At 39.4% G+C, this 25414-nt stretch overlaps 1 protein-coding gene across 1 annotated transcript in view; it reads right to left on the minus strand.

Moving 5' to 3' along the window:
- Positions 1 to 19504: 19504 nt before the first annotated feature.
- Positions 19505 to 25414, minus strand: part of SNX7 (sorting nexin 7) — a 23666-nt gene continuing 17756 nt past the window's right edge. Inside the window, exon 8 of the mRNA XM_010283348.1 lies at positions 19505 to 19905. Within this exon, the coding sequence (XP_010281650.1) occupies positions 19825 to 19905 (81 nt within the window). The 3' untranslated portion in view covers positions 19505 to 19824. The remainder of the gene's footprint in view (positions 19906 to 25414) is intronic.

Consider the following 25414-nt stretch of genomic DNA (forward strand, 5'->3'; position numbering starts at 1 on the left):
TTCCCTCTGCCTCCCTTTCCCTCCTGCTGGGTTTGGAAGCAGCTGTGTGCCGTGACTGGAGCTGTCACCCATCCGGCCGTCCCCTTGCCCTGCTGCAGCCGTGCAAGGAGTGCCGTCCAAAGGACACCCTCCGGCTGCTCCTTGGGTCTTGGAGCGGTCCTGGCCCTGGCCCTTCTGAAAGGAGGAGTTACCGTTTCAGCAGGGATCGCGGCCCCCACAGTGTTCATTACACATTTTATTGGGAAGATCTGAAATGCTGTATTGTGGAAGTCATACTCCGTTGGGAAGGAGGATGGTTCAGAAAAGTTTCTGTTGGAATTGCAAGCTGAAGTTCGCCCTTTTCGTTTCTGATCTTGGAACTGGGCTCTCTATAACTGCTGCCCTGCTCTTTGTGCATTTCAGGACAAATGTCGTTGCTCTCAGGCTTTTCTCACTAGAGGCTTATTCTGACGTTTAGCACACTGCGAGGGGCTTGGCACTTTGCGTATTTTCTAACAAATGCATTTCCTTTAGACAAATTAGACAATACTGTTGAAATATATTTTTTCCTCATGAGCAGCAGCATCTTCTATATCCCTGATTTCTGATAGATGGGTAGTCAGGTACGACAGTCATTTCATCCCGTGGCTCTGCACAGTGCACTGGCTGACGCTAGAGCTTGGCCTAAGTGAAAACAGAAAGCACAGGACTGTGTTGAAGCAGGTTTCCAGCCAGTGGAAAATCCCAGTGCTAAAGCCAGGCTTTTAGCAGCACCGTGCTCGGTTTCACAGCTGTAATATGACAGCTGTAATATGTGTGTGCCTTGCTTAACAGATAAGGCTACAGAAAAAAACAGTCATCCTCATTAGGGTGTTTGGGTTTCACTTCAAGGAAACGGAAGCAAAAGGTTTCATGGGGAAAATGGAATATATCTTCCAGAAAAGGAAAAAAAAAGAGAGAAACAAATGGTATGTGTTGAGTAGTAATAATTTTGCAAAATAGACATTTTCTTCCAAAGAAGCCTGAATCTAGTTTGGTGTTGCAACAGGTAAAAGAGGCCATGGTGAAAGTAAGCAAGTGAGGAAAGGAGGAGCTCCAGCTCCTCGGGAGGTGTTACCATGTGTACGAAGGATTTTTTTCTGTGAGACAAGCTTAAAACTGATGACTTTTTAAATTAACTCTGGGCATCTTATTACCATAGGGTTTTGCTGAAGCTAAGAGCTTAGTAAGATGCAGAAAAATGAATTAGATGTATAGATGATGGAAATGTTCACGTTTACTGTAGATAGGATTTCAAGCTATTTACAATATAATTAAACCATTAGGCTAAGGAGGCAATCTTAGTCCTGAGGAGAGGACTTCTCCTTTAGGATTGTTATTTCATATTTGCTCTTACCCAACCTCTTGTGAAAAATCCGGTGCTGATACCCACCAGAGAATGCATACTGGATTAAATGGATCTCAGGTCAAGTCTACACTTACAAATCCTCCCTTGCTATTTTATATCTATGAATTGGCTACAAATGACATAATAAAAATGTTTACTATTTACAGTTTGAACTGTTCAGATTGCACGTGAGCAAATCAGTAATGCGGCATAGTTTCCACTTTCTGCCTGGCTAAATATACAAACACTTCATAAAGACAGACTCTTGGTTTGGGTTGTTTTATCGAAGTGGTTTTGGTTAGTAATAAAATACAAGGTGAAGCCTCATTGTATCAGGGCAATAATGTTGCTAGTTTGACAAACATGATTTGTGTAGCTAGCAAATAGTGTGTAGATCATAAACAGCTAAGGAAAATAACATAAATCATAGCAGGGCATAATACAAAGAGTGGATGTTGGAGTCATTCCCATGGTGTTTCGGTGCCCTTCTCCTTGGCTTTTGCGGCTGTTAAAGTAGACAAGATACAGTTGCTCTGCATGTAGCGACAAGGCATGCACATGCCCCTCTTGGTTTCTATTTAAGAAATAATTCAACTATTCATTTAATAAGTAACAATAGGAAAGTATTAATTTAAATATGACAGGTCAGGAATGAACCTGTAAAGAAGTTGGATGTGGGCATCATCTGATTTTTCTATAGTCTCACATTCAACATTTGTTTGCCCTATTAGTTTTCTGCACATGTTGCAAAATCTATCTTCTATCTCTGTCCACTGGGATAAGCAAGTGTGGGAGTGGGCTGCAGGCTTGCCATGGACTTCTTTGAATTACTTTGAACTTTTTTTTTGTTTAGCGTTGCTACTTCTTAAGGTTTGTTTTCTTTGCCAGAGAGAATTCCTTCCAGTATTAAAAACTATGGAAAACTTTTTTCTTTTTTTTTTTTTTTTATTTCTGGTAGGAGTGTGAACAAGTATTGACTATTAAAGAAATTACAATACAGTGAAAAGACATTTTTTGTTGCAGTGGTAAGCAGAGAGAGACAATAAATGATTCTATAGATTACAAGAACATGAATCACTGAAAGGAAATGTATCAAGGCTGCCATGCAGTTAGTGAAAGTGTGGTTTCAGGGCTTAGAGTTGTTTAGCAGTTGCTAGAAATCAGCTATAATCTTAATATTTTTTGCAGTGGTTTAGTTTAAGTTGTATAACATTTACACTTGCTCCAAAAGGAAGATGTGAGCTGTGGAAAGAGATTGGATCAATTTTTATATTGATCTGCAGGGTTTTGACTGCACCAGGATCTGATGCTTTTCCAATAATTCATAAACGAAAAGTAATAAACTGCAGTAAATCTGATTAACCCCAAATTTAGTTTTAGGAGGATCAGTAGTATTTCAATAAAATAAATACATTGTTATCTCTTCTACTGGGGTTTTTCATTTGGGAAGCTATCTGAATACACTGTGTGTGAAGCGAGCAGATCTGACTCTGTAACATTTTAGGCTTATTGTACAACAAATAGTTAGCCACAAGACCCAAGAGGATGACATTTTGGGGGAAACTATTGAATTCCTGTGGGTTATCATTTTGATGTGGTTAATTACATGTACAGTTATAAGCTTAAGGAATTCTGTTCCTTTCGGCAAAGATTCATCAATGCGTGAAATTGTACAAAATGCCCTGGATTTTCATACATGAGATTTCCTTAGTTACTTACTGCATTTCAAAAAAGCTTCCTCGCTTGTATTTCCCTTTGTAATTGTCTTTGCTATAGGAAAAGTAGTGTGTTCAAAGGCAGTCATTGCATTTTGATAACATCAGAACTGTAATATTTTTGTTTCCTTGCAGTCAGATCTGTCTGTGTCTCTTGGGTTTTCCATGAAGTACATTCCCATAACAAATGCCACAGGCTGCAGAATCCTTGATGTTAAGACGTTGCTCTGATTAGAAGATAGGTAGCCAGCAAATTAGAAACGCTGATCCTCAGATGCTGAGCTGGAACTTTGATTAGTCACTAGCAATAAATGTAAAAGTCATATCAAAATATCTCCCTCACTTTTAGAGAAATACTATGTGTCACGCCTGCCTCTTTTGCAGTGGTCCCGCCTGTTCTCTGCAAAAATGACCAGCAGCCAAAATGCGGCGCAGTGGCAGCAAGCAGTAGAGTGATCCATGCAATGCTATGTCAATTATGTAAGGATGAAGGGCGTGAAATAATACATGTATCAAGTGCCTCGTGTAGACTGCAGTAGCTGCAGCTGACCTGGGCCAGTCCGTTTGACTTCAGTTTTTCTCACAGTGCCGATGAGTATAAATGAGCTGTTGATCGTAGCAATTATATGAACGTTGATTAATTATTTTCAGTGTTTCTCAGCTGTTTTTTGTGTTGTATAACTCAGTTTGAACAGTGATAACATATGTGAAAAAATCAATAGTATTCTGAACAATATCCAATTGCATAAAGGATCTGTTTTACAGTTCAATTTTAACTCTTTTAACTGCTTGATTTACTTTCTAGTTGGTAGGAAATCCATCGTGTACTCAAAGAGCAAGCACTGTAAATTTCAAGACGAGGAAAAAAAGAAAGGAAACCACATCATCCACATAAATAATGAAGTTGAACCGCTGATTTAAATTCAAAGCTCAATTCAGCCTTATCTACAGAGCTGCACCTGGCACCTCATAATAAAAACACTTAAGTGGCCAGTTGAATTTACCCTCAGTGTCCACAAATGAAGTTATAAACTTTCTTTTAGAGCTTCACTTCTGCTTCAATGCCTGCCCATGGTTTCAGATCTTCTGCAGACTTCACAATAGCTCTGTGTTTCTCTGGCTGTGCAGAAAGTTCAAGAGCAAACCTGCAAACATCCCGTGTATTTAGCTCTCTGCAGCTGTGCAAACAGCACAATGCATTTTCAATATTCTGCTTTAAACATGCACATGGATAATTGAACTTCAAAGCAACAGCCCTGCTAATTCTTTTATGAAGATGCAAATTACTAGTGTGACTTCTCACCAGATTGGGGGCTTAATGGAACAATCAGTCTGATCTAAATCCGCCCTGAGGCATGAGCACAGTTGGGGGTATTTCTGCAAGTCTAATCCATACTTTACTCACTGGCAGGGTGCAAAACTAATAGTAGCCTGAAGTTAGCAAAGTTTTCACGTTCAAATCCCAGTACTTGAGTTACCTCTCCTTATAACCTACATTATTTCAGAAACAAGCACCCCGATTCTGGTATTATTTGCAGGGATCAAGCATGAAGATAAAAGTTTAACCAGGAAAAAAAATTCAATGTCTTCTCAGAGATTTAGCATGGAAAGATGGAGTATTTGTTAAATCCAGTGTCTTCTCTTTCGGCAAAACCATGCTTAATGGTTGTTAAAGTATGTGGCATATTTGGCTCCATTATACATATTTCCTGGTTTATTTTTTTTAATGAGCCTTAACTTGATAAATGCTTGGCATCTTCTCCTCTGACCATTACCATTGTACAGCCAGCTTTTAAACGAAAGGCTGAAAAATACATTAGATGCCCCAAAGGCAGCCAAACAATTTACCATCTTGCTTTCCAGCTCACAGAAATACATATGAAAGTTTAACTTCTAGCTCTTGGGAAGTCCAACTGTAATTAATTCAATATAGAAAATTAAGGCCCAAGAGGAATAAATGGCTTCACTTGTGCCTTCACACTTTTGCCCATTTCAACAGATGCACCCAAAATGAGCTGAAAGAACACTTTTTTTTAAAAAAAAGTAAGATATTGTGAACACTTGAAAATAAATGCAAATTTCAACTTTGAAATGGGATTTGAATCTCCATGGAAGGCCACATAAAAACTTACGGCCTGTATTTCCAAGTAGCTGGTAATTTGCAATACAAGAAGAGAATCTTTTTTTTCAGTAAGTGCTAAGGATCTGTGGGCAGAAATTTTGCACCTTTTAAGATCTCTTCATCCGAAATGCCTGTGTGCTTGTAGAGGGAACTGTCTAGCTATTCTCCAGTCCTAAACATGTCTGGTTTTTTAACATGTTGTGACAAGTTGCCAGCGTCTCAAAGGGAATACAAACAGGATGGCAAAGGGTGAAGCACGGAATGAGAATTCTTTTCATGGGATGGACATAGCAAAATAGGTACTCCTGGCAGCTCATTAGGTCATACCTTACTTGCACTAATGCTGGGGCAGTAACAGGTTGTCCTGTGTGATACCATTGTCCCCCTTGAAAGCCAGTCACATTTTACCAAGGAGAAGAAACCTCTCCGCCCTGTGAAGCACCAGTTCTGTGCATCAGAGTCAGAGTGCCACTGAGCTGGCACAGAAAGCAGGGGTTGGACATGGACTATGTAGCATTTACTTACTTATTCATTATCTCTTTTTTCTCTTCTCCTCTCTACTCTTTGATCAGAGACTCTTTACAGTTTTTATTCTACCTTTGTGATCCATTTCCGTATCTTTTTTCCTCTACTGAGTTATTTCCTCTGGGTCTTTTTTCCTGTTCATTTTTTGACAGCATTTTTGAAGCAGAAGATGCATCAAAGATGCTTCAAGTTTGAGCTGAACTTTAAAACCCAGAGTCTTTGAGGGACTTCAGGGCTGAGGTGGATTCACTTCCCTCCTTGGTGATGCCTGGCATGTCTGGCTGGTCAGGCAGCCTTGGCAGGCAGGGCGGGTACCATCCCCAACAAGGACCAGAACAAAATAGGAGCAGTCTGGTGGGAGCTACTCATGCAAGTGAAAAAAGCACAACCACCTAACCACTGCCACCATTGCTCTGCCTTACTGAGGGAAGCAGAAGTACTTTAAAGATAATCTGAGATTTTCCAAAGCCTCAATATTTGGTACGTGAACAAGAGAAATGCTGTGAGCGATAGAAAAAGCCCACAGTTAACAGAGATGCTCTTGTAGTGTCTTACCAGCAAGCTGCATGGAGGTGAGCGATGGTGACCTTCAAAAGCTGCATAGAAACAATGGTGCAGCTTCCCTGCGAGGGCAATACCACAAAAACCAGTTGTGTGAGCTAGGGAGAGGCAAGTTGGGAGGTAGCGATTCCCTGTGCTCTCCCCCAGAGCTGGCGCGGGGGCAGGAGCACGGGTGGGTGACCCACTGCAAACACACATGCTCTCACTCCCTTCCAGGAGTTTACTGTGCCACCAAATTATCCTCTTAGTAGAAACTAAATGCTAAAAACCAGTGCAGCCATGTGCAGGCACCCCTGAAAGACGTGGCCTGCTGGCACTTCTTTAAATCTGGCATTTAAAATTGCTCAGACAGATGGAACAAAAGTATGTAATAAAATGTGACATTTTATTTTATCATCTATATTTGTTAAGTAAATTCTTCTGATCATTCCCTCTGTCAGTAGCACTGAATGCAAATCAGATTCTGACAATTGGCAGTTTATGAAAATCAACTCCAAGGGTCAGACAGAAAAACAATAAGTAGTAATTAATTACAGGATACACATTCATCCATGGAATCTGGCTATAGTGGGTGACAGCTCAACCTAACAGGAAAAAATGATGTGAATCCAAAAAGTCACAGCTTCTATAGTCCATCATTTACAGACTACTTCTCAGTACCAGTTGTCTACTTCATGGTCTTCCTTATGTATATTTCTGTGTATCAAGATTTTATTAGAAATTCAGAAAGAAGAAAAAAATGTTTTCCTCACTGTCTTACAAGTTAGTCCCCCTTGTTTGCTTAGGTATGTAACAGAGCACTTTTCCTCTGTCCTCTTCAAAGCACAGCTCCATTTGATACACGCTGTCTCTCAGTGTTTCACTCCCTGCTGCCCTGGACTCACTCCCAGAGCATCTGCAGAGCACAGGTACAGCTGGCAGCTCTCACAGACCACAGCAGATAGCCACACTGATTTAACTTCCAATTTTTATTCAACAGAAGCTAACCCTGAGGGTCAGCACTCCCCGCTTAGCATTGCTAACGAAAGGCGGAGGTGGAAAATTGGCATAAGCACAGTGCGAGCCCTGATGCTTTGAAAGATTGCCCTTTACCCCTCCTTTTCCAATCTGGTCAGGGACTTCAGCAGCAATTATTTCACTTGATGTTCATTTAGTGCTAAATTGGGAATATTAAGCAATAAATGATTGAACTTTTAATTAGCAATTAAATTAAAAGCAGCCTCCTCACTGCAAGAGAAATGTCATTGAGAACTAACTTTGATAACTGACAGTATTTTGCAAACAGCTTACTGCGTTTTATAGGTAACACTTTTCTGGGGGCTAGCCCTGAGTTTGTGATGATTACTTACTCCTACTACAAACATGAATAGTTTGCATCACTAGGACATACCAAAAATACATGTGCAGAAGTAAATATTAATTCCACTGTGGCAGCAAATAGAAGTCCCAACTTGGAGCAGGAAATGCTGTGTTAAGTTCTTTATCAACAAAACAGAAACACATCCTGGCCTAGAAAGCTGACAATCTAAGGAATCGCAATATTTACATAGGTGCTTACACAAATGCCTGGGAAAAATAACCATGCTACTACTAAAATTTGTTGTCACTATTTATTTATGGCACCAATTTTCTCACTGAAGAGGCCACAGTAGCCAAGAAGGTACTGCCACCTGTTTCTAAGGTGCAGAAATGAGCTGGAAGCTGGGGTTACAAGGGATAGGTTTGTCCAAGGATCTTCCCTTGAAGATCTCATTAATGGAGGGATTTATAGTCTGGGACGCTCGCTTGGAAGTGGTTGTTGCCCCCGTGAGAGCAGACGGTGACTGCAAACCCAGTTGCTTGCAGGTGAGCAACAGGGTGCAGGACCTGCTGATCCCACCAGATTTCGAACTCCTGAAAGCCCAGCCCCTTGCTCCCCAAAGTGTGGCACCCCTCATCCATGTAAACACGGTACCCATACCCTGGCTGCTACTGGTGGCTGAAAAATACGTGGCTGAATAGAAGTGAGGCCCCTTGTTTGTATCCCTCCCCTCCGGGATCGATGCTGACCTCCCACTGCTGCCAGCGTCGATGCTGCAAGGGAAACTCCCCCGCACTGTCGCTCCTCTTCGTATCAGCATTCTCTCTTTCAGGCTTCCTGAGGCTGCTATGTAAGTCATAGCTACAACATTTCACTGTTCAGGAACTTGTCACTCGGGGTAACCTGTGCTGTTTGATGGTGCTGAGGAGCGAAGGGAGTAATGAATAAAGACAGGACGGGCAGCCCACCAGCTCGTTGAACGAGCAGCAAGCTCCCTGTAGATAGCACTCTCACTACTGAATGGGTTTGTTTTGACCACTGACTCTCATGTCCCTCCTTTCCAAGTAGTCTAAAAATATGCACTCATTTGGTGCGTATTTCTTTTTTCTGTATCAGAACTTCTAAGTGAACATTGAGTATTTTCAGGAAGCCAGTTTCAAGTGGGGACATTTTCAGCAGGTGAACCAAACACTGCATCAGAAGAGGAGCTTCCGTCAGGGGACAGTTGGATGAAAGATGGGGTTTTGCCACTTGGGTTTTTGATTGCACCTCTGAAAAATACACAGGCCAAGAACTATTTGCAAAAATTATTCAGCAACGTATTTCAAATAATGAATATTTCAAGTAAATCGGTGTGGGCCATACTCGAATAGGAAAAGAGGCAAAATAGTTGATAAATTATTCATGCAGCTTTAGCACTAATGTAATAAATATTACATGGTGTCAGAGGGAAATGAAGGATTTTGAAATGAAGAAAGAAATTAACTATGAAGGAAAATGCCTGAAAATTGGCGGAGGTAAATACACAGATTTGAGATATGTGAATAATAATAAATGGACTAACGGGAGAAAATAAAAAGGATGAAAACTGTGAATCACTTTGAGAGGCAAAATACTCTTCTTTTTTAGTTCTTTCTCTACAGAGAATATACAAACTTCTCGAATTTCCTTCAGCTCTGTTTAAAAACAAAACAAAGAAAACAAAAGAAGACCACCTGGAGTTAGCCAGGTGGGAACTTGCCTAGATCTGGCTAAAGGGAATCACATGATCAGAAGTACTGATTTACAGAAGGGCCATAACACTTGGAGAAAAATACCATAGTGAATACCAAATAACGTGTTACTTTTATTTTGCAAAGTGACTTTTCTCACCAGCTTTATACTGATTTAGGACAGTAGGATTGTATATTTTTTCAGGACAGAATCCATAAGGCTTCTGTTTGTGCTTTGGGTAGGCACGTTCCGCAGCATTAGCTGCGGTGCCATTAAGCACATCTGAGTGGTCAGTCAAATCTGCTCTGACATACCGCATCAAATAACAACGTCATTAATTCCTGTTTGCTGTTTTGTTCCGCTGTAGTGTGTACAGATTCTCACTAGACTTATTGGTTGATTCTTAATTTTAACATTTGAAAAGTTAATATTTTTTAATCTTGTTTTTGTGTGACAGAAGGATTTAACCTTTTTTCCCCCTCCAAATCCCTTCCTATTTACCTTCCTTTTCAACAGTAAGTAGAAAATGGGAGAGAAGAGAGGAAATAAGTTAAAAAACCCCAACATATTCCAAACAGATTTTGAAAAAAAAAATGATTTTTCTAAAAGTGGAAATGGAGACACACATTTTTTCCCCACTGACAATGGACTTGGGCTTCTTTTAACCTCAGGAATAACTTATTAAGATGAAATGTTTTACGTTTGTCATTTCCGTAAATGTCTCATTTACAAAATCTGTCATGGGCACACCAGTCTCTTCTTCATTGGACATTTACCAGCCTTGGCATATCAATCCATCTTTTGCACATCTGCTCAGAAAAACGTAATTAGTTATACCCATATGCTGCAGAAGTACATGATAAAACTTAAGAAAGAGAAAAGGCCAAGAGACTTGACAGCTTTTCTCCTTCCTACTACGTGTATTTTGTCGAAGACTTAGAAAAGTGAGAAGCTTTTCTTGCCCTCTGCCACAGGGTGGGGATATCACTGTGTCCTAAGCACCCTCAAGAGATTAGGCAAAAGCAATTTTTAGTTTATTCTAGCACTTTTGGTTCTATTCACTTGAGAACAATAATTTATTCTGTAAAAAGATGTAATATTCCCCAAGTAGACATACTTTCTTTCCCTGGTCATTAACATACTTATGAACTTGTCTTTGCGAAGAAATGATAAATAAGATGGGCAGAGATCCTCATCTGAACTTTTGTGACATGGGAGACCCAGATGAGAAGCTCTTGCTACACAAAATGACATTCAGATGTAGCAAATATGGAAACTCTAATCTCGTTGATCAACTTTTTGACAGCCGTGCTCAGTTTTGGCTCTTCGGGTAGAGCTGTTCCACGTTCACCAACGTTCAGCCCCTGCGTTCAGTGGCCATGTCTCTGCAAAAGAGCTGAGCAGAGGGCAGGTGTGACTCCCTTGAACTTTATTCAGCTACAGGATCCTCTAAAATTTGGTTTTTTTACTAGGCAACGTTAATTCACTTGCATTCATATTAGGCTCTTCTTTCTTATGACATCATAGTTTAAGGCTGTAGATACTGGAATAAAGCTGTTAAAACTATGATTTATTCATTAATCTCAGCTTCTTCAAAGTTAACCCCAAAGGATGAAATATGCTCTGGATACACTACAGTTTAATCTCCACTGCAAGGGATTTGCAGCTGTTCTCAAAGTCTGCTGTAATGAAACATTAGTTTAGTTTTCCTGGACAGTACATTATCAGCCTCTGTTGGTGGCATGTTTAAAACCCAAGATTGCAATTCAATTCATGAGAGATTTGACAACACGACCTCAGCTTCACCATGTGGAGCAGAAGCCGCTGGCCACTCGTTAAATGATATGGTACAAAACCAATTCTGAAAATGCTGAATTCTCTTTTCTTCTTTTCTTACCAAAATCCAAAACAATGTGTCACTGTTCACTTTCTGAACTAATTCATGGTGATTCAGCATTACAGAAACACCATTTTAAGTTCATCTCTGATACACCACATTTAGTTGTTGTGTATATTTTTTAATGGCTGTACATTTTTCTTAAAAGAACAAAACAAAGCAAACGTTCAAATTATTAGCATTTTTTTACTTCAGTAGGGGGGTTCAAAATCAAAGCTGCTCTACCTCCATCCTCCCACTTTTCTTTTAGGACTAAATTGGAAAAAAAGAAAAGCTGTCCTAGTTATAGAGATTTAGCTTTCTTTTTAAACTGGCTATTTTAAGATCTGTTTACAAGATCACAATATGAAACATCATTCAAAAACAGTGTGAATTGATTACATCCTTCTGAAGAACATGTAGCAGTAGAATATGCATTTGTAGCTGTTGCACTGCCCTATAATTAAGGCTTTATTGCTTCCCTTCTAAACACATGTTGCTGCTGCTGGAGAACAGCTGAGAGAGATACTTAAGATGAGACAATGGGAAATGCTTCCCCTCCAAAAAAAAAAATCACCCCCCAACCTTTTAGGAGCAAATGGCAGAAACACTGTGGTCACTACCAAATATAAGAGTAAGTCAAGTTACTGGTTATATTTTTCTGTTCCAGTTTCTTTTTAAGAAGCAAATTTTCCCCAAATACTATTAATAATTTGAATGTTGCTTAATTGGGAGACTTTGTATTAGAACAGCTGAACACAGTCTTTGGTCTTTTCATTCATTTCCACGGATTCTGGATCACAGCATAATGATGGGGTGGTCAGCAATCACATCGGGAATAGTCACATATCCCAGAGTGAATGAACAGACCAAAAAACAAGAGGCACCATATAGATACATTTGCATGGTTAGGATTACTCAGGGAACTAAATTCTGCTCTGAACTGATCTCGCATTTTTTAAAAACTAAAATTAATACTGAAATGTTCCTTGCACTGAGCAGCTCTCTACACAGATGAGTGAGCTAAATGTCAGCTGCCAGCTTTATGGGCACATGGCCGTGCCACGTGCCACTGTGCTGGCCATTTCATGGAGTTATACATGTGTTCCTACATCCTTGGTATAAAATAGCTGTACCACAAACAATGAATTGGAACAATCTAACATCTGGATCTGTGTTATTGGAGAGGGACTCCCAAGGAAAATCTTCACAACCTTGCAGTTTATTTGTTCAGAATAAATATTTCTGATAAATGAGATGACATATTAAAAAGCAGATATGGAATAATATTGTTTTCCATAAAGGTCATCCATAAGACAAGTGCTTCTAAGGGCAGATAAACATATATAGCAATAATGTTGATCAGGTTTGTCAAGTTGCAGGCAATGACTTTCTGAGCAGTGAAGCCAGAATTCCCACAGCAACCTGCACGAACTTGAGACGTGACATACATTCGGTGTAGGCAGCAAGCCATATAAAGTAGGAAGAGGAACATTTTGAGTTAAGGGTTAAAAACTAAGTTAAATATAACTTAAATCATGAAAGCAAATATCCTTCTAATTGTATCCAAGGTATTTTTCTCCTTCAGTACTATTTTTTGATCATCTATGTTCTGAAATCTATGTGTAGACTGCAATCCAAGTGACAGATGACCATTATCTTTGTAGCACTCCCGGAATCTCTTTTGAGTAGTGAGACAAAGTACAGCACCTCCTTTTGCTCCTCAGCATCTCTCTCAGCCGTGGGGCAGCGCTGTGGCTAGGAGAACCGGGGCTACCTTCCCCAGCGCGTGCCTGGCTGCCAGCCCTCCGTGCCCTGCTCTTTGCCAGCTCCTCTGTCAGAGGACTCTGCACCCTGTCCTAACATGGCTGTAAAAGCCCTTGTTACGCTGGGTGAGCTGCCCAGCAGGTGAGCAGGAACCAGTGTGGGACCTGTAGGAAGTGGCTTTGCAGCTCTTCTGGAAAGGGGGGAAAAAAGATAAGTCATCAGGCAATGTCTTCAGTTGGTGCCGCTGCATTTTAGTCAGATAAGCCATGGCTTTTTTTACCCCGGTTAAAAGAAGCTGGCTAAGACTTGCTGGTTTGACCCAGTACTGCCTTTGTGTATTAAATATTCTGGATGCTGGTCTGTACTGAGAGTCTCTCTGCTTCACAAAAAAACTCGGAGATGAAGAAAAGGATAATACAAAAAAAGGGCTTTAAGTTCAGTTTTCAGAAGTGTATTTCATCATTTGCTGTACCCATATGTGACAAAATGAAGCACAACTGTATTTGTATAATATTTTAAAATTCTTTTAACATTGTGTACCATAGTGCACAATCATCATCAGAGAAGATTATAAATTCATTGCTTTTTCTGGTTCTGCACCTCCCCTTTTATATTTCTCCATTATTTTTCTTCCCCACAATGAGGTGGTAATAAAATATGTGCAATCACAGGAATAAAGCAACATAGTGGAAAGCACCTATAAGTATTGAACAACTTACTTTACTATGTTAAGCTGTCACAATTAATTTGCTTATAAAATTTGTACTTTCCTGTCAGTGACTGAACACATAGTCTCCAAAGAGCTATTCTCACGTAGCTATTTTCTCTCAAACCCAATTACAAATCTTCCTCTGACCTTGCTTTAGCCTTGCTTTTATGTCAGCAGAGTATCTGCCAGGTTGTTTTGTTTATTGCAAAAGGTATTGGTGGTGGACAAAACTAGCAGAAGTTGTACTAAATTCCTGTAATAGTTCTTCTCTTCATAGAATTACTCTCAATTTTCACTTTATTTCATAGACTATTAGAATAGTTTTTAGGTTCTCATAAACTTTCCTTTTTTTCTTTTATTAGACAGAAACTTTGGACACTTGTGCTGTGTATATTGAAGCATCAAGCAGTAAAAAGAACTGAAAAAGCATTAGTGATTCTGAAACTTCATTGAGCTGCTGCTCATTTAGGTGGTCCCTGCCAGCCTTAAGGGCTCAGTAGCAGCTTTGTGGGGCCCAAGCAATTCTCACAGGCTCCTGGGCAGGAGGTGCAGATGTTCAGGGCAACTCTGGCTTTGTCTTGTAACCCAACAGCCAAATAATGCGGCACCCAAGTGAAAAAACAGTTCTCCACTTAGAAGTAAGGAGCTTTGTGATAGTTTTACACATATGGAGCTGCTTGCACAGCTCTCATTTTAGATACTATTTTTTTACCTCCTGGTGAAAGCTTAATTTATTATTTAAATGAACACAATTCCAGAGTACAAATAGAAAAAACAAACATCTTATTTCATTTGCAAAAGAGCCTGGTGAGATGCTTTACTTTGGTAAAAAAATGCCTCCACATTATAACATTGCAACCATTTTTTTTTTATTAAAGTTGATTCAAAAAGGCAATTTAGTTTCTCTTTAAACTGACATACTGTTCTAAGAATTACTTAAAGAACAGTGACTCTTCCCCATGCCATGTAATCAATGTTGCCTTGATTCTAAGGAAGTTTCTTAGTTTGGCTTTGACAGTTAATGGCTTACTAGCAACTCTTGGTAAATTATTAATGCAGACATAATAATGCTTATTCTTTAACTAACTTTCTAAGCAATACAATTATCAGAGGAATTATTCCTGTTGAAAACTCAGTGTCATGTTACAGTCAAGATCAAAAATTTTAAACCTCAAAGTATGGCTTTTTGCCTGTAGGAAAACTTAGGCAATGTTTTTTGATCATTTTTCCGATTATATTTTAAACAAGGACATCCTTTTACAGTTCTGCATTTCGTTAATTGTGTATCTTATGTAAAACAGGATGTACCTTCACTTGTTAGGTCCCCAAAACCTCCCAAATCCACTGAAAGTTTGTGGCTGTCCCTTTCAGTTCCAGATGAGCTGTCTCCTCTCTGTTCCTCCCAGCAAGGCTGAGCCACTGCCAACAGTGAGGCTGCACACAAATGTTGCTGCAGCTTGGAAAAGCAACAGAGTAGGTTTCTTGAAGGAGGTTAAGGTTCAATTTATTGGCCAACATTTCTTTAAATCACGCTGTAGTCAGTAAGCTGGCTCTGGGATTGCATAGATAAGGCTTTTCTCTCTCCAGGGCTAGAGTCAAGGCAACAGAAAGCCAATCACAGTAAAAGCTACAAAGCTGTGTGGTGCTTTATGAATGTTTTGCTGTCCAGGGGATTTCTGCTAAGGCTGTGCAATTTGACCATCTAGTCACTCAAGTCAGCCCTACCAGCTACAAGGCAGGAGTTCCTCCGTTTGTCAGGAAAGGTTTATTTAGCCATTTTCTTTGAGTGTACTTGAAACTTATCAGAAAAGCCTGTTACGTACACCTCTGCCCTCATCCGTTCTTCACTAAGCTGCAAGGGACTGTTTGTGCAATATAGTGGGCAGTGCTGATATGTAATATTAAAGTGTGAGTGGGGCATATGAAAGAAAACCCCTTGATATTCCTCCTGGCCTGCAAAGCTCATGCTGGAAGGTTGGTTTTATGATAAATTTATGCTAGCATTATCCTTATTTTAGTGATGCTATCAGTGAAATCCTGCCCCTCGCAATCAAGCAAATGAACAAATTTCAACATACAAAGCCCAAATCTTTTTGAAAAGTCACTATTTTGGGTGCAGGCTGACAGCAGCAGGAGCCAGCAGCTCTTTTTTTATGCCCGTATTTATTTATTTTTCTTTGGACATGCATCTCACCACAGATCACTTGGAGCTTGTCAAGCAATGGAATCTGCACCAGGCAACCATTTAAAATCATTCAGTGCTTAGAGCTGCTGATGTCTTACCCATACAAGCCATGTCTGGTTTAGCTTTATTACTGACAATTTGCACTGGTGACAGCTCCCCTGTTAGGTAGCTGAGAAGCGTTTTGTTCTCGTCTTTGTACGTGTTTTCAGTCTAACAAGGGAGAGAAATGCATTGTTTACAGGCCCTGGGTATGAACCACTAACATATGAAAAGGCAGCATGTTCTCAGCAACTGACCTTTGCTTCTGTCTTGGAATTGTTTCCCCTTTATGGTCAAGACACAGACCTGGATGACTAAACCTCGCAGCCCCGGAACTCTGCAGTCGCACTACTGTCTGAGGAAGCTGGCTGTGGCTCGCCAGGAGTTGGGGTTTGCACGCTGAACTCTGAGCAAAAGGAGGCCGCTTTTCTTTCTTTTAAATACTCATTTGCTTTGTGCTTTCCAAGTACCTGTACATAAATCCTGTAATGGGCACTTTGAAAAGTATTTGACTAGTAGCTCGTGACTACCTGCCAATGGTCCCGTCTCTGAGCCTGGGCAGAAAAGGCATCGCTGCAAAAAACGGAGTTGATGGGCCAAGAAAACACACTCAGTCACATTGTCTCTGGCTGCCCGAGGAAGCTGGTAAGCTGTGCTGGTTCTGTGTTCTACAGGTGGTGATTATCTAGCTAGGAAACTGCAGGTGCAGTTTGAAGTCTCTATTTTACAATAAAACACTGATGTTTTTAGAGTGATCTCACATAAATTTGAGAAAAAGAACTGGATGGGAAACTTTCTACCGCTCAGAGCTGTTGTTTCATGCTTTCTGCAGACATTACACTATTTTTACACTGGTTTCTTTTCTTGAAGATGAGGTTTGCCTTTTAAGTGTTTAATTAATTTCAGTCTGCAAATCTGCAGAAGGAAGTTGAGGCCTCCAGACAGAGCTCTTAGCTATAGGTACCTGAAAGTTGAATTCCTAGTCAAAGTTGTGGCACTTGAGAAATTACTTAAAGTGATTGAGCTATAACAAGGTGTACAAAGCTATCTGAAAACAGCAGAAAGAAAATCCAGTTAAGCATTAGCCTAAGGAAGGTGACACTCTATAATAAAGAAAAATTGTTGGAAATAGGTCTAAATACACTGCAGACTTTCTAAAATGATAAGTTTCAGAAGTATTTGCATGACGCAAAAAGGACAACGTTTGATTGTACTTAACAATAGGCCTTGGTTTTACATGATGATACTGCTACTAGAAAATCAGAAAAACAACATGGTCACAAGAAAGCCTCTGTATAAGTGATTACTAAAGTCTTTCCACCCATAAGTTATGGCCTAGCTAAAGAGGAAAAGAAATTAAAATAAATCATGAACATAATGAACCACAGCCCCATTTTTACCAAGGATGCAAAATCTCCGATGGTACTTCTGGTTTCCAAACACCTCAGAGAGCAGCTTTCTGCTCTGGCAGAACATACATGTAAAATCAATGCAACATACATTGGCATTCCCCATCTCAGCCAGCCAGACATTACCTTTTCTTAGAGGAGCCTAAATTAGAGTCATGGTATTTAATCTTTGTTTACACTCAAACATTCATACCCTTCCAGGTAAGCCTGTTCAAGCTCAATTTCCTGAACTTTCGCTTCTCTGGTATACAGTGTTATACTGCTGCCTGTCTCATTGGAATCCTGTTTATAGGACCGCACTCTACTGAGAGATTAGGAGCTACAAACAGCAGGCAAAATTCAGTATTAATAAATGCAAATTAATCTTCACTGGGGAAAAGCCACTTCTATATATACACACTGATGAAAATTAAATTATTTAGTAACCTTCAGAATAGCTCTTAATGTTAGTGGACAGTTCTATGGAATGGCAGCTCAGCATTCAGTTGTACTTTAAAAAATAAATTAGGATTCAGAAGGAAACGATGAAGAAAATCAAAGCCTAATTATGGTAACATCTACATTTCTGGTGTGCCTGCATTTTGAACACCGGTTGCAGCAGAATGAGAAAATAGAGAGAAAAGCAACAACGATAAGCAGAGACATGAAATGCCTTTTCTACAAGATTGTATTAAGCTATGGCTTTTCCTCTGGGAAAAGAGGCAGCGCTTGGAAGACTCACTAGAGGTTCGTAAATACTTGAGTGGCACAAGGAAGACATAGGAAACAGTTGTTCATCTCTTCTCACAATTTCAGAGGCAGAGGGCATTACCTGAAATTATTGGGTAAGCTAGTTTAGGAAATCACAAAATGAATTGATTTTGCTGCAAATTCAATTGTGGAATCCATTGATATTCAGCATGGTAAACCCTAAAAGTTTAGATGGAAAAAAAAAAGAAAATAAAGCACAGGAAAAGGCATTGAGGGCTGTTAAGCACATTGACAGAAGCTCTGATTTATAAAAAAAAAAATCATCGGGGAGGATACAATGGGAAAAGAGCACAGTCCAGCCACTTTGTTCTTCCGTGCCTCCTGCGAGCAGCCGCTGCCAGCACTGCTGGGCACCGCACCGCCTTCCTCCTGACTCGGACTCGCCGCTCATCCGCGGCCTGTCTGCGCTGGGAGAGATGCGTGCTTCCTGCAGTGTTTAAGAAGCATCTTAACTGCTATTTTATAGCTAAAAAAAAAAAAAGAGCTGAGCTTTCATTAATACTTCATGGGGCAGTGTAAGAACACTCATCTTTCCATTGCTGAAAGGGCCGTGCTGATATTCCAGGTCTCACTTGCAATCTAATCTAACGCAAAAGGACTCGTCCAGCTTGGACAGGTCCACAGCCACGCAAGCGCAGCCGTGCGCTCAGGAACTGATCCCCCAGCCATTAGGTGAGTGACAAGAGCAAGCCCACAAAATACCACCACAGAAGGTAAGGGTGACAGCTGAAGCCCCGCTGTTCTGCAAGGCCAGAGCCGCAGTTGGGCTGTCCCCGATTCCTGCGCCTCATTCTTTCCATATTCAGACTTAGGCTTGCTCAGACCTTAACTACCAGGGAGAACAACTGCAGGAATTACAAGTGCAGACTGACAGACCTTTTGAGTGGAATAATTAAATGAGTGGAACACTTTAATGCGTATTCCGTGAGTGAATCGGCTAATAATTTTAATGCAAAACTCTCTTTTCCTTTCTTCTCCCTTTCTCTTCCACACTGGCTATCCAAAGGGGCAGGAAGTTAAGGATTACAGGAAGGTCAGCCATGGGAGTAAGAGGTTTGATCCTGCAAACTCCAAATGGAAGCTCTTGTGTTGGCAGGATCAATGCTGTAACTAGCCTTGTATCATTGTAGAAAGTCTGTTTCATGAACTGTCAGGGGTTTTTTTATCCTTTAAAAAATGTCAAATTGAAGATGTTTAATAGATCTGTAAATACTACAAACTGAAAACTGAATTAACAGTACTTCAAAGCAGCATTAATCTCACAGAACATGTTTGGCATCTTTCCTTACCACGTTGCCATCAGGTGACTAGCACAATCTATCAAAATAATCCTGAAGAGGTCCTTAAAGACTATGCTAGGTAATTTTACAAGTACAGGAAATTACTTAACAACGAGAATATAACGAGCACGCTAAAATACCAAAATATTTCTTAAAGACTAGGATACAGGATGAAGACAAGCTTTCCTTATTAAACTTTTTATTAAAATTCAGCTATTTTTACATATTTAAAATACTTTATATCCAAATTATGCAATATTTATGAAAACAACTGTATGCAAACACTTGCATAAAAATATGTAATCACAGCTAAGCAATATAAAGCAATATATAGCATGTTCCAAAATGTATTTCAGGACTAGAATACCTGAGTTTTCAATAAGCTGGTTTCCTGCATTTCACGGACTTTTAACAGTTAAATTTAGTAATGTATCTGATCTTGTATAAAGCACTTCTTTGGTTGGGAAAAACTGCAAGGAAAAGGCAGAGATCGAGCAGAGATATTACTCAAGGCTTATCTTCAGAATCTTCCTCCACATGAAGATCCACTGTTTGAGATGCTAGGAAGGACTCCCATGTAGCAAGGCACTTAAAAAAAACCAAACCACAGATACATATGAATATAGCAGATGATAGTTTTCTGTAAAACTGGTAGCCAAGGAGAAAAAGAAGAGAAAAAAGTAGCAGAATACATACACATTGTCACAAGCTGCTTTTGTGGGACTTTGGTAAAAGCAAAATACGGTTTCCTAGGCAGCTCAGTGATATGCAAAATGTTAGCCAACATGCCAAGTGAGCTGTAAAGGTCACTTTTACATTACGACAAGCGCACAGTGTGAGCATCGTTATTGTATGTCTTAGCATGGAAGATGCTAACATTAATTATGCTCTTCTTTAATCTCTCCCTTTAGTTACAGGCAAAGATCTCCTCCAAACAGAAAGCACGCTGTCAGGCACAGTTCCCTTGTAATCTCTGTGGATTCCTATTGTATACCCAATTTTCCTTCCGAGTTAAATTAAAACAGTTTTTTTCTAAACATACAGATAATTAATTTTCCCCCTGAGTAATGGTAAGGAAGTGGGACCAGAAAGTCAGGGGGTGGGGGGGCTGGGAAATTGTCATCCTTATAACAAGCGGCATTTCTCTCCTTATGGAAAAATGTATTTATAATTGCACAAAATATTTTTTTTTTAATTTGAAGCACTAAGACTGTGGGCAGTGAAATGAAAAAAAAAAAAAAATCCCCAAATTACTTCGGTTTGATTTGGCTTAAATGTGTGTTGGCAGCTTGGAAAACCATTATAAATCACAGATTAGTGTTGAGAGTCATGGCAAGGCTATCACTAGGTAACCTGTGGTGTGCTGATGCTTGTTACCCAAAGCACCAGGTGTCTACTATTTCAAGTCTATCATCAGAACAGGGCAGGCAAACTCATGCAATAATTTTATTGTTTTGATGCTACTGGAAAAAAAAAACCTTGAAATGTTCTAACAAAATTTTGACTTATACACTCATAGCTATTGCTCTTAACAATGCAGCTTATTTACTACTTACTGTACACATTTTTTTTCGTTAAGAATCTGAAATACTCACAATAAATAAGTCTTACAAAATTCTCAGGAAATATCTTCTTTTATATTAAAACCTGGACAGCATATTCCATTTATCTGAACTTTGAATTAAATCACTACCCTGAAAACAGCATCATTTCCTAAGTGAAAACTTTTGCCATAAGCTATTCAAGGCACAGTAATTTGCTATGCTCAGCTACAATGAAGTATCTAGCATCCATCTGTCATTGCTTAGGAGACATGGAAAATACGCTAGCATTCGTGCTGCTTGAACTTGCAGCCACTTAACTCTGTCTTATTAGACATTTCTAGTGAATGACTTCAAAATTCTGCCACTAAATATGTAGATTTAATGATATTACTTGAAGGAGCTTAGGTCCTGGTATTACTGCATATCTGTGTGCAAGCAGATGAATAATAGTCACAAATAATGTTAAAGTACAAGCTCGAAGAGCAAAATGAAGGACACACACAGGATGACTAGAGTTGGGGCAATCCATGATGACACAAGGACGCAGAACCAGGGATACCCATAAAATTACGAGTGACAGAAGTAACAAGAAACAACAAACAAAGTTCAGCAGCGATTATGTCGCTGAAGACATAATAAAGTAGAAGATGTGGGTCTGCAAGATAATGAGAGAGGTTAAAACAGCCAACTGACTTAGGACATCACAAAGCAAAAAGTATGTGGGAGCTTATTTCTGCATAGGCTTTTGGTCATTACCAGGCATGTTAGAGACTGTTCCTGTTATTCATATATTGTCCCCTGGACTATGGAAATCATGAATCTACTTCCCCAGTCTTTCTTTTCTGATCTTGCTGACAAAAACCCCAACTAGCTTCTGCTGCTTTTTACACAACAACGTTATGCTGCTGTTCAGAGCATATCTAACATTTGAATTACTGTGAAAAGAGAGGCATAACAGGATAAGGTTCATGTAGAAATCTGATTTCTTCATTGACTTTTTGGAGAAATGTTATTTTGAAATGGTAAATACAAAATCAGGGAGAAACAGTGAAAATAGTGTTAGCACAAACGGTGATCTGCAAGCGTTGCAAACTGATTTCTGACTTAAAAGGTCTTTTTTGACCTTTTGTATAAAGCCTTTAAGGTTGGATGATTAGATTCTCCCCTACTTCATGTGACGCTGTGGCAGCTGAGCCTATCTATCTGAGATGCTCGAGGTGGAAGGTGGCATCTTGGTTTTAAAATGGCAACGAGGCAGCTGCTAGCAGTGTGTCTTCACTGTGGCGCGAGGACTCAGACTTCTGTTCGCTAGAGCCCAGCCTGGATTACCAGCCTAGAAAGCTGCAAGGCACATCTGTTTTCCTAGGCATTTTCTGGGTGTGGGACAAGAAATGATCCCTGTGTCATGAAGAGTCTTCTGTTGGCAATGACTGACTTTTTTTTTTCTGAACCACAGTTCAGTTTATAGCATGTAACTCCCTGTTTTGTAATTCTGTAATTTCAGTAATGTGAATTAAAATACATATCTCGGCACTGGCTGGAATGTAAAAATGGCTTTCTGTTATCTTTGCAACACTGAGCCAAACTGCACATGTTAAAATGCAGTCACAATATGTCGCTTAACCAGATAGATACAATCTACTGAAGTCTTTCCAGCCAAAGATGCAAAGCATTTTTTTCAGTTACACAAGTTATTCAGTTTTTAATTTATCCTTGTTTATGTAACCAAAACACATTTTCTAAAATGTAAGAGCAATGGTGGCTCATTTCACTGTCAGACATCACAGTGCCTCTACAGCTGACAAGTTTTATAATTAACCATAGCAAAACAAAACTAGGTCTCTGTGCCTTAGGCTCAAGCTTTTTATATTGTGAAGCATGAACGGCATAAATGACATTTCATTAGTGATGTATACTTCAACGTTATTACAGAATGATTTTACTTCATTCTCCTAGGAGCTTGAAAACGGAGATCTAAATAGAGGGTCAGCCAGCTTCCACAAACGAGACAGAAAGGGAAAAAAAAGAAAAACCAAACCCAGGAAATGAAATGTGCATGCATAGGATTGAAATTCATAATCCAATTACTTGTAAAAGCTTGGTGGAAGACATAAAAAAGCCTAAATACACAAAATGAAATAGCAAGAGCTTAAATAAAGCTACTTTCCCTAAAATATTCTGATTGCTACTGCAGGTCACACATCTATTCTGCAACATCATTTTTAGAAAAAGCAGCAAAAGGGTTTTCATATAGTACAATTGCATATCTAACTAAAAAGGAGATATAAAAATAGAATGTGTAGTAGGGATGATAACAGAAGCAGTGTGTCACATGTTCTGTTCCAGTTCCCTGTTTTCCATGGTTGATACCTTAAAAATTTTCTGGAATAGGATCTGAAAATGAAGTCTTGTGTGTTTCTAAGAGACAGAAAATACTTTCATAGTTTCTGGGTGCACGGAAACAAAAACTGGAGTGCATAGAAATAGTGATTCCCACTATAAAAAAAGGTCTTCCTGAAAGTATTTAAAAGACGTTTTCATGGTTGAAGTGAATGAGGGTTCAAAAATGGATCCTGACTTTGAAGCGACATGCACACAGACAGACTGGCTCAGCCATGTGGGAGCTTTTGAAAATCACATGAACTTTGTTAGCTACATTCCCAGGCATTGCTAAGGTAGGATGTCATCCACATGCACGAGCAGCTAACTTTTTGCCGCGCAACCAAGTGACTAGTTAAACGCATCACTAAGAGGCCTCTAGGGCAAACAAGCAATCATCTCATCTATTTTTCTACAGTTTATACTAGGTAGAGAGGTACATAAGGGCTTTGGAGTCAGAGGGAAGTTGGGGTAATGGGGAATGAGTATTGTTTTGCCCTCATGAATCTTTTGGATCAATTTATGCCTGTACAACAATGTAGGTCACAGAAACAAACTAAATTATGCTTGAAATAGTTAAGAAAATCATGAAATGATTTATGTTTTTGGAAAAGAGTAATCTGTGTCAACACCAACAAGAATCTCACTATATCAAAGGTAACTTCAGCTTTTTATCTGATTAAGCTGCAAAGGTTTAACAGGACTAGCTTGACATGAGGAAAATAAAATCAGAGGCTCTGCTTTAAAACAAAAGTTCATCCACGCACAAGAAAAACCATGTTCTTTCAATGCCAAAGCTAATTAAATGTCATCCTACATTATGAAAAAAACTCCAATCTTCCTGCACTTTAACTAGAGAGCCTCATGAGCAGTGGAAAACCAAACTCTGGTGTATTTGCTGGATTTATAAAGTCTAACTAGTGTTTGGATTGGGCTGCAAAATCTAGCCACTTATTCCGTTGTTTTTTCTGAATAGAACAGGTTAACAATTTCTTTGCTGAGAAAAATTAAAGTGTTTCTTTTTCTTTTATGCTGTATATATCCTAGATGCTACAGTAAACACATGAGAAAAACAAAAGAAAAAATCTAGTAAATGTTTAATTGCTCTTTGAAGTGAGTTCAACATTGCCTGATTTGGTTACCACCACGACCAATAACTTTGTATCTTGTTTTGGTTTTAGAAATGCTGCATCTTTAGGGCTCTGCAGAGTATCTATACCTAACTTAATGAAAATACTCCTGGTGACAACAGCTTTCTCAGCTGTAAGCTCCACCCTGTGGACAGTTTGTGTTTTCAGCTGTTTGGCAGACGCCTCTTCTGGACTAAGGTGTGCTGTTTCAGACAATAGTGTCACACCTAAGGCATGAGGAAAAGGAATAAAATAAATGGCATGGTGTTAACACATACTTCATTCAAGAACTTTTCTCTGTAAGGCAAACAAATTGATGTTACTTGCTTCTGAAATAGGAGTAAAGTTCTGAATTTTTAAAAATTAAAACCTTTTCATATTCTTTCAGAAAGAAATCCTCCCTATTTTAGCAATGCACTCACCGTCATTATTAATACAGTATGATATTGCCTTTAAGCCTTTGTGGAATCCAGAGAGACTTAAGCGTGTATTCAACTCTTTTCCAGAAGGAAAGAAAAGGATGTAGAGAACTCTGCAAACTCTTGAGACCAGCGGCAGGAATACCAAATGATTGGTCAGTCATGGCAATTGTTGGCCACTAAATTACATTATATTTAAATGTATTATAACATAGCTTGTACATTATCACGGGGAAGCCTTCATTCTCATTGGCCTGCATAGGAGCACCCCATAAATTTGCAAAATTAGTGACTTTGTTACCACAGCATTGAGAGACACAGAGAGATTGGCGATTCCACAAAGCTGTAGAAACAAAGGAACACTTCTTACTCAATTACATTAAACATAGATAGTCAATAAGCTGGAAGGCTACAAAAATACCTCTACTTGTTTTCAATTACTTAATCCAGAGAAATATAATTACAGGTAACACTTTAAAGTAGCACTTCATGTGACGAGAACATTAATTCAGCTTAGGGGAGACATACTCTTTTATGCTGGCTAAGTGATGCTTGACAAGTTGACAGCAGAATCCTTAGGCAACTACAATTCGGGAAAAATCCAAACAAATGTAAGGCTACACTC

The sequence above is a fragment of the Phaethon lepturus genome, unplaced genomic scaffold (assembly GCF_000687285.1).
Source record: "Phaethon lepturus isolate BGI_N335 unplaced genomic scaffold, ASM68728v1 scaffold21743, whole genome shotgun sequence".
NCBI classification, from domain to species: Eukaryota; Metazoa; Chordata; class Aves; order Phaethontiformes; family Phaethontidae; genus Phaethon; species Phaethon lepturus.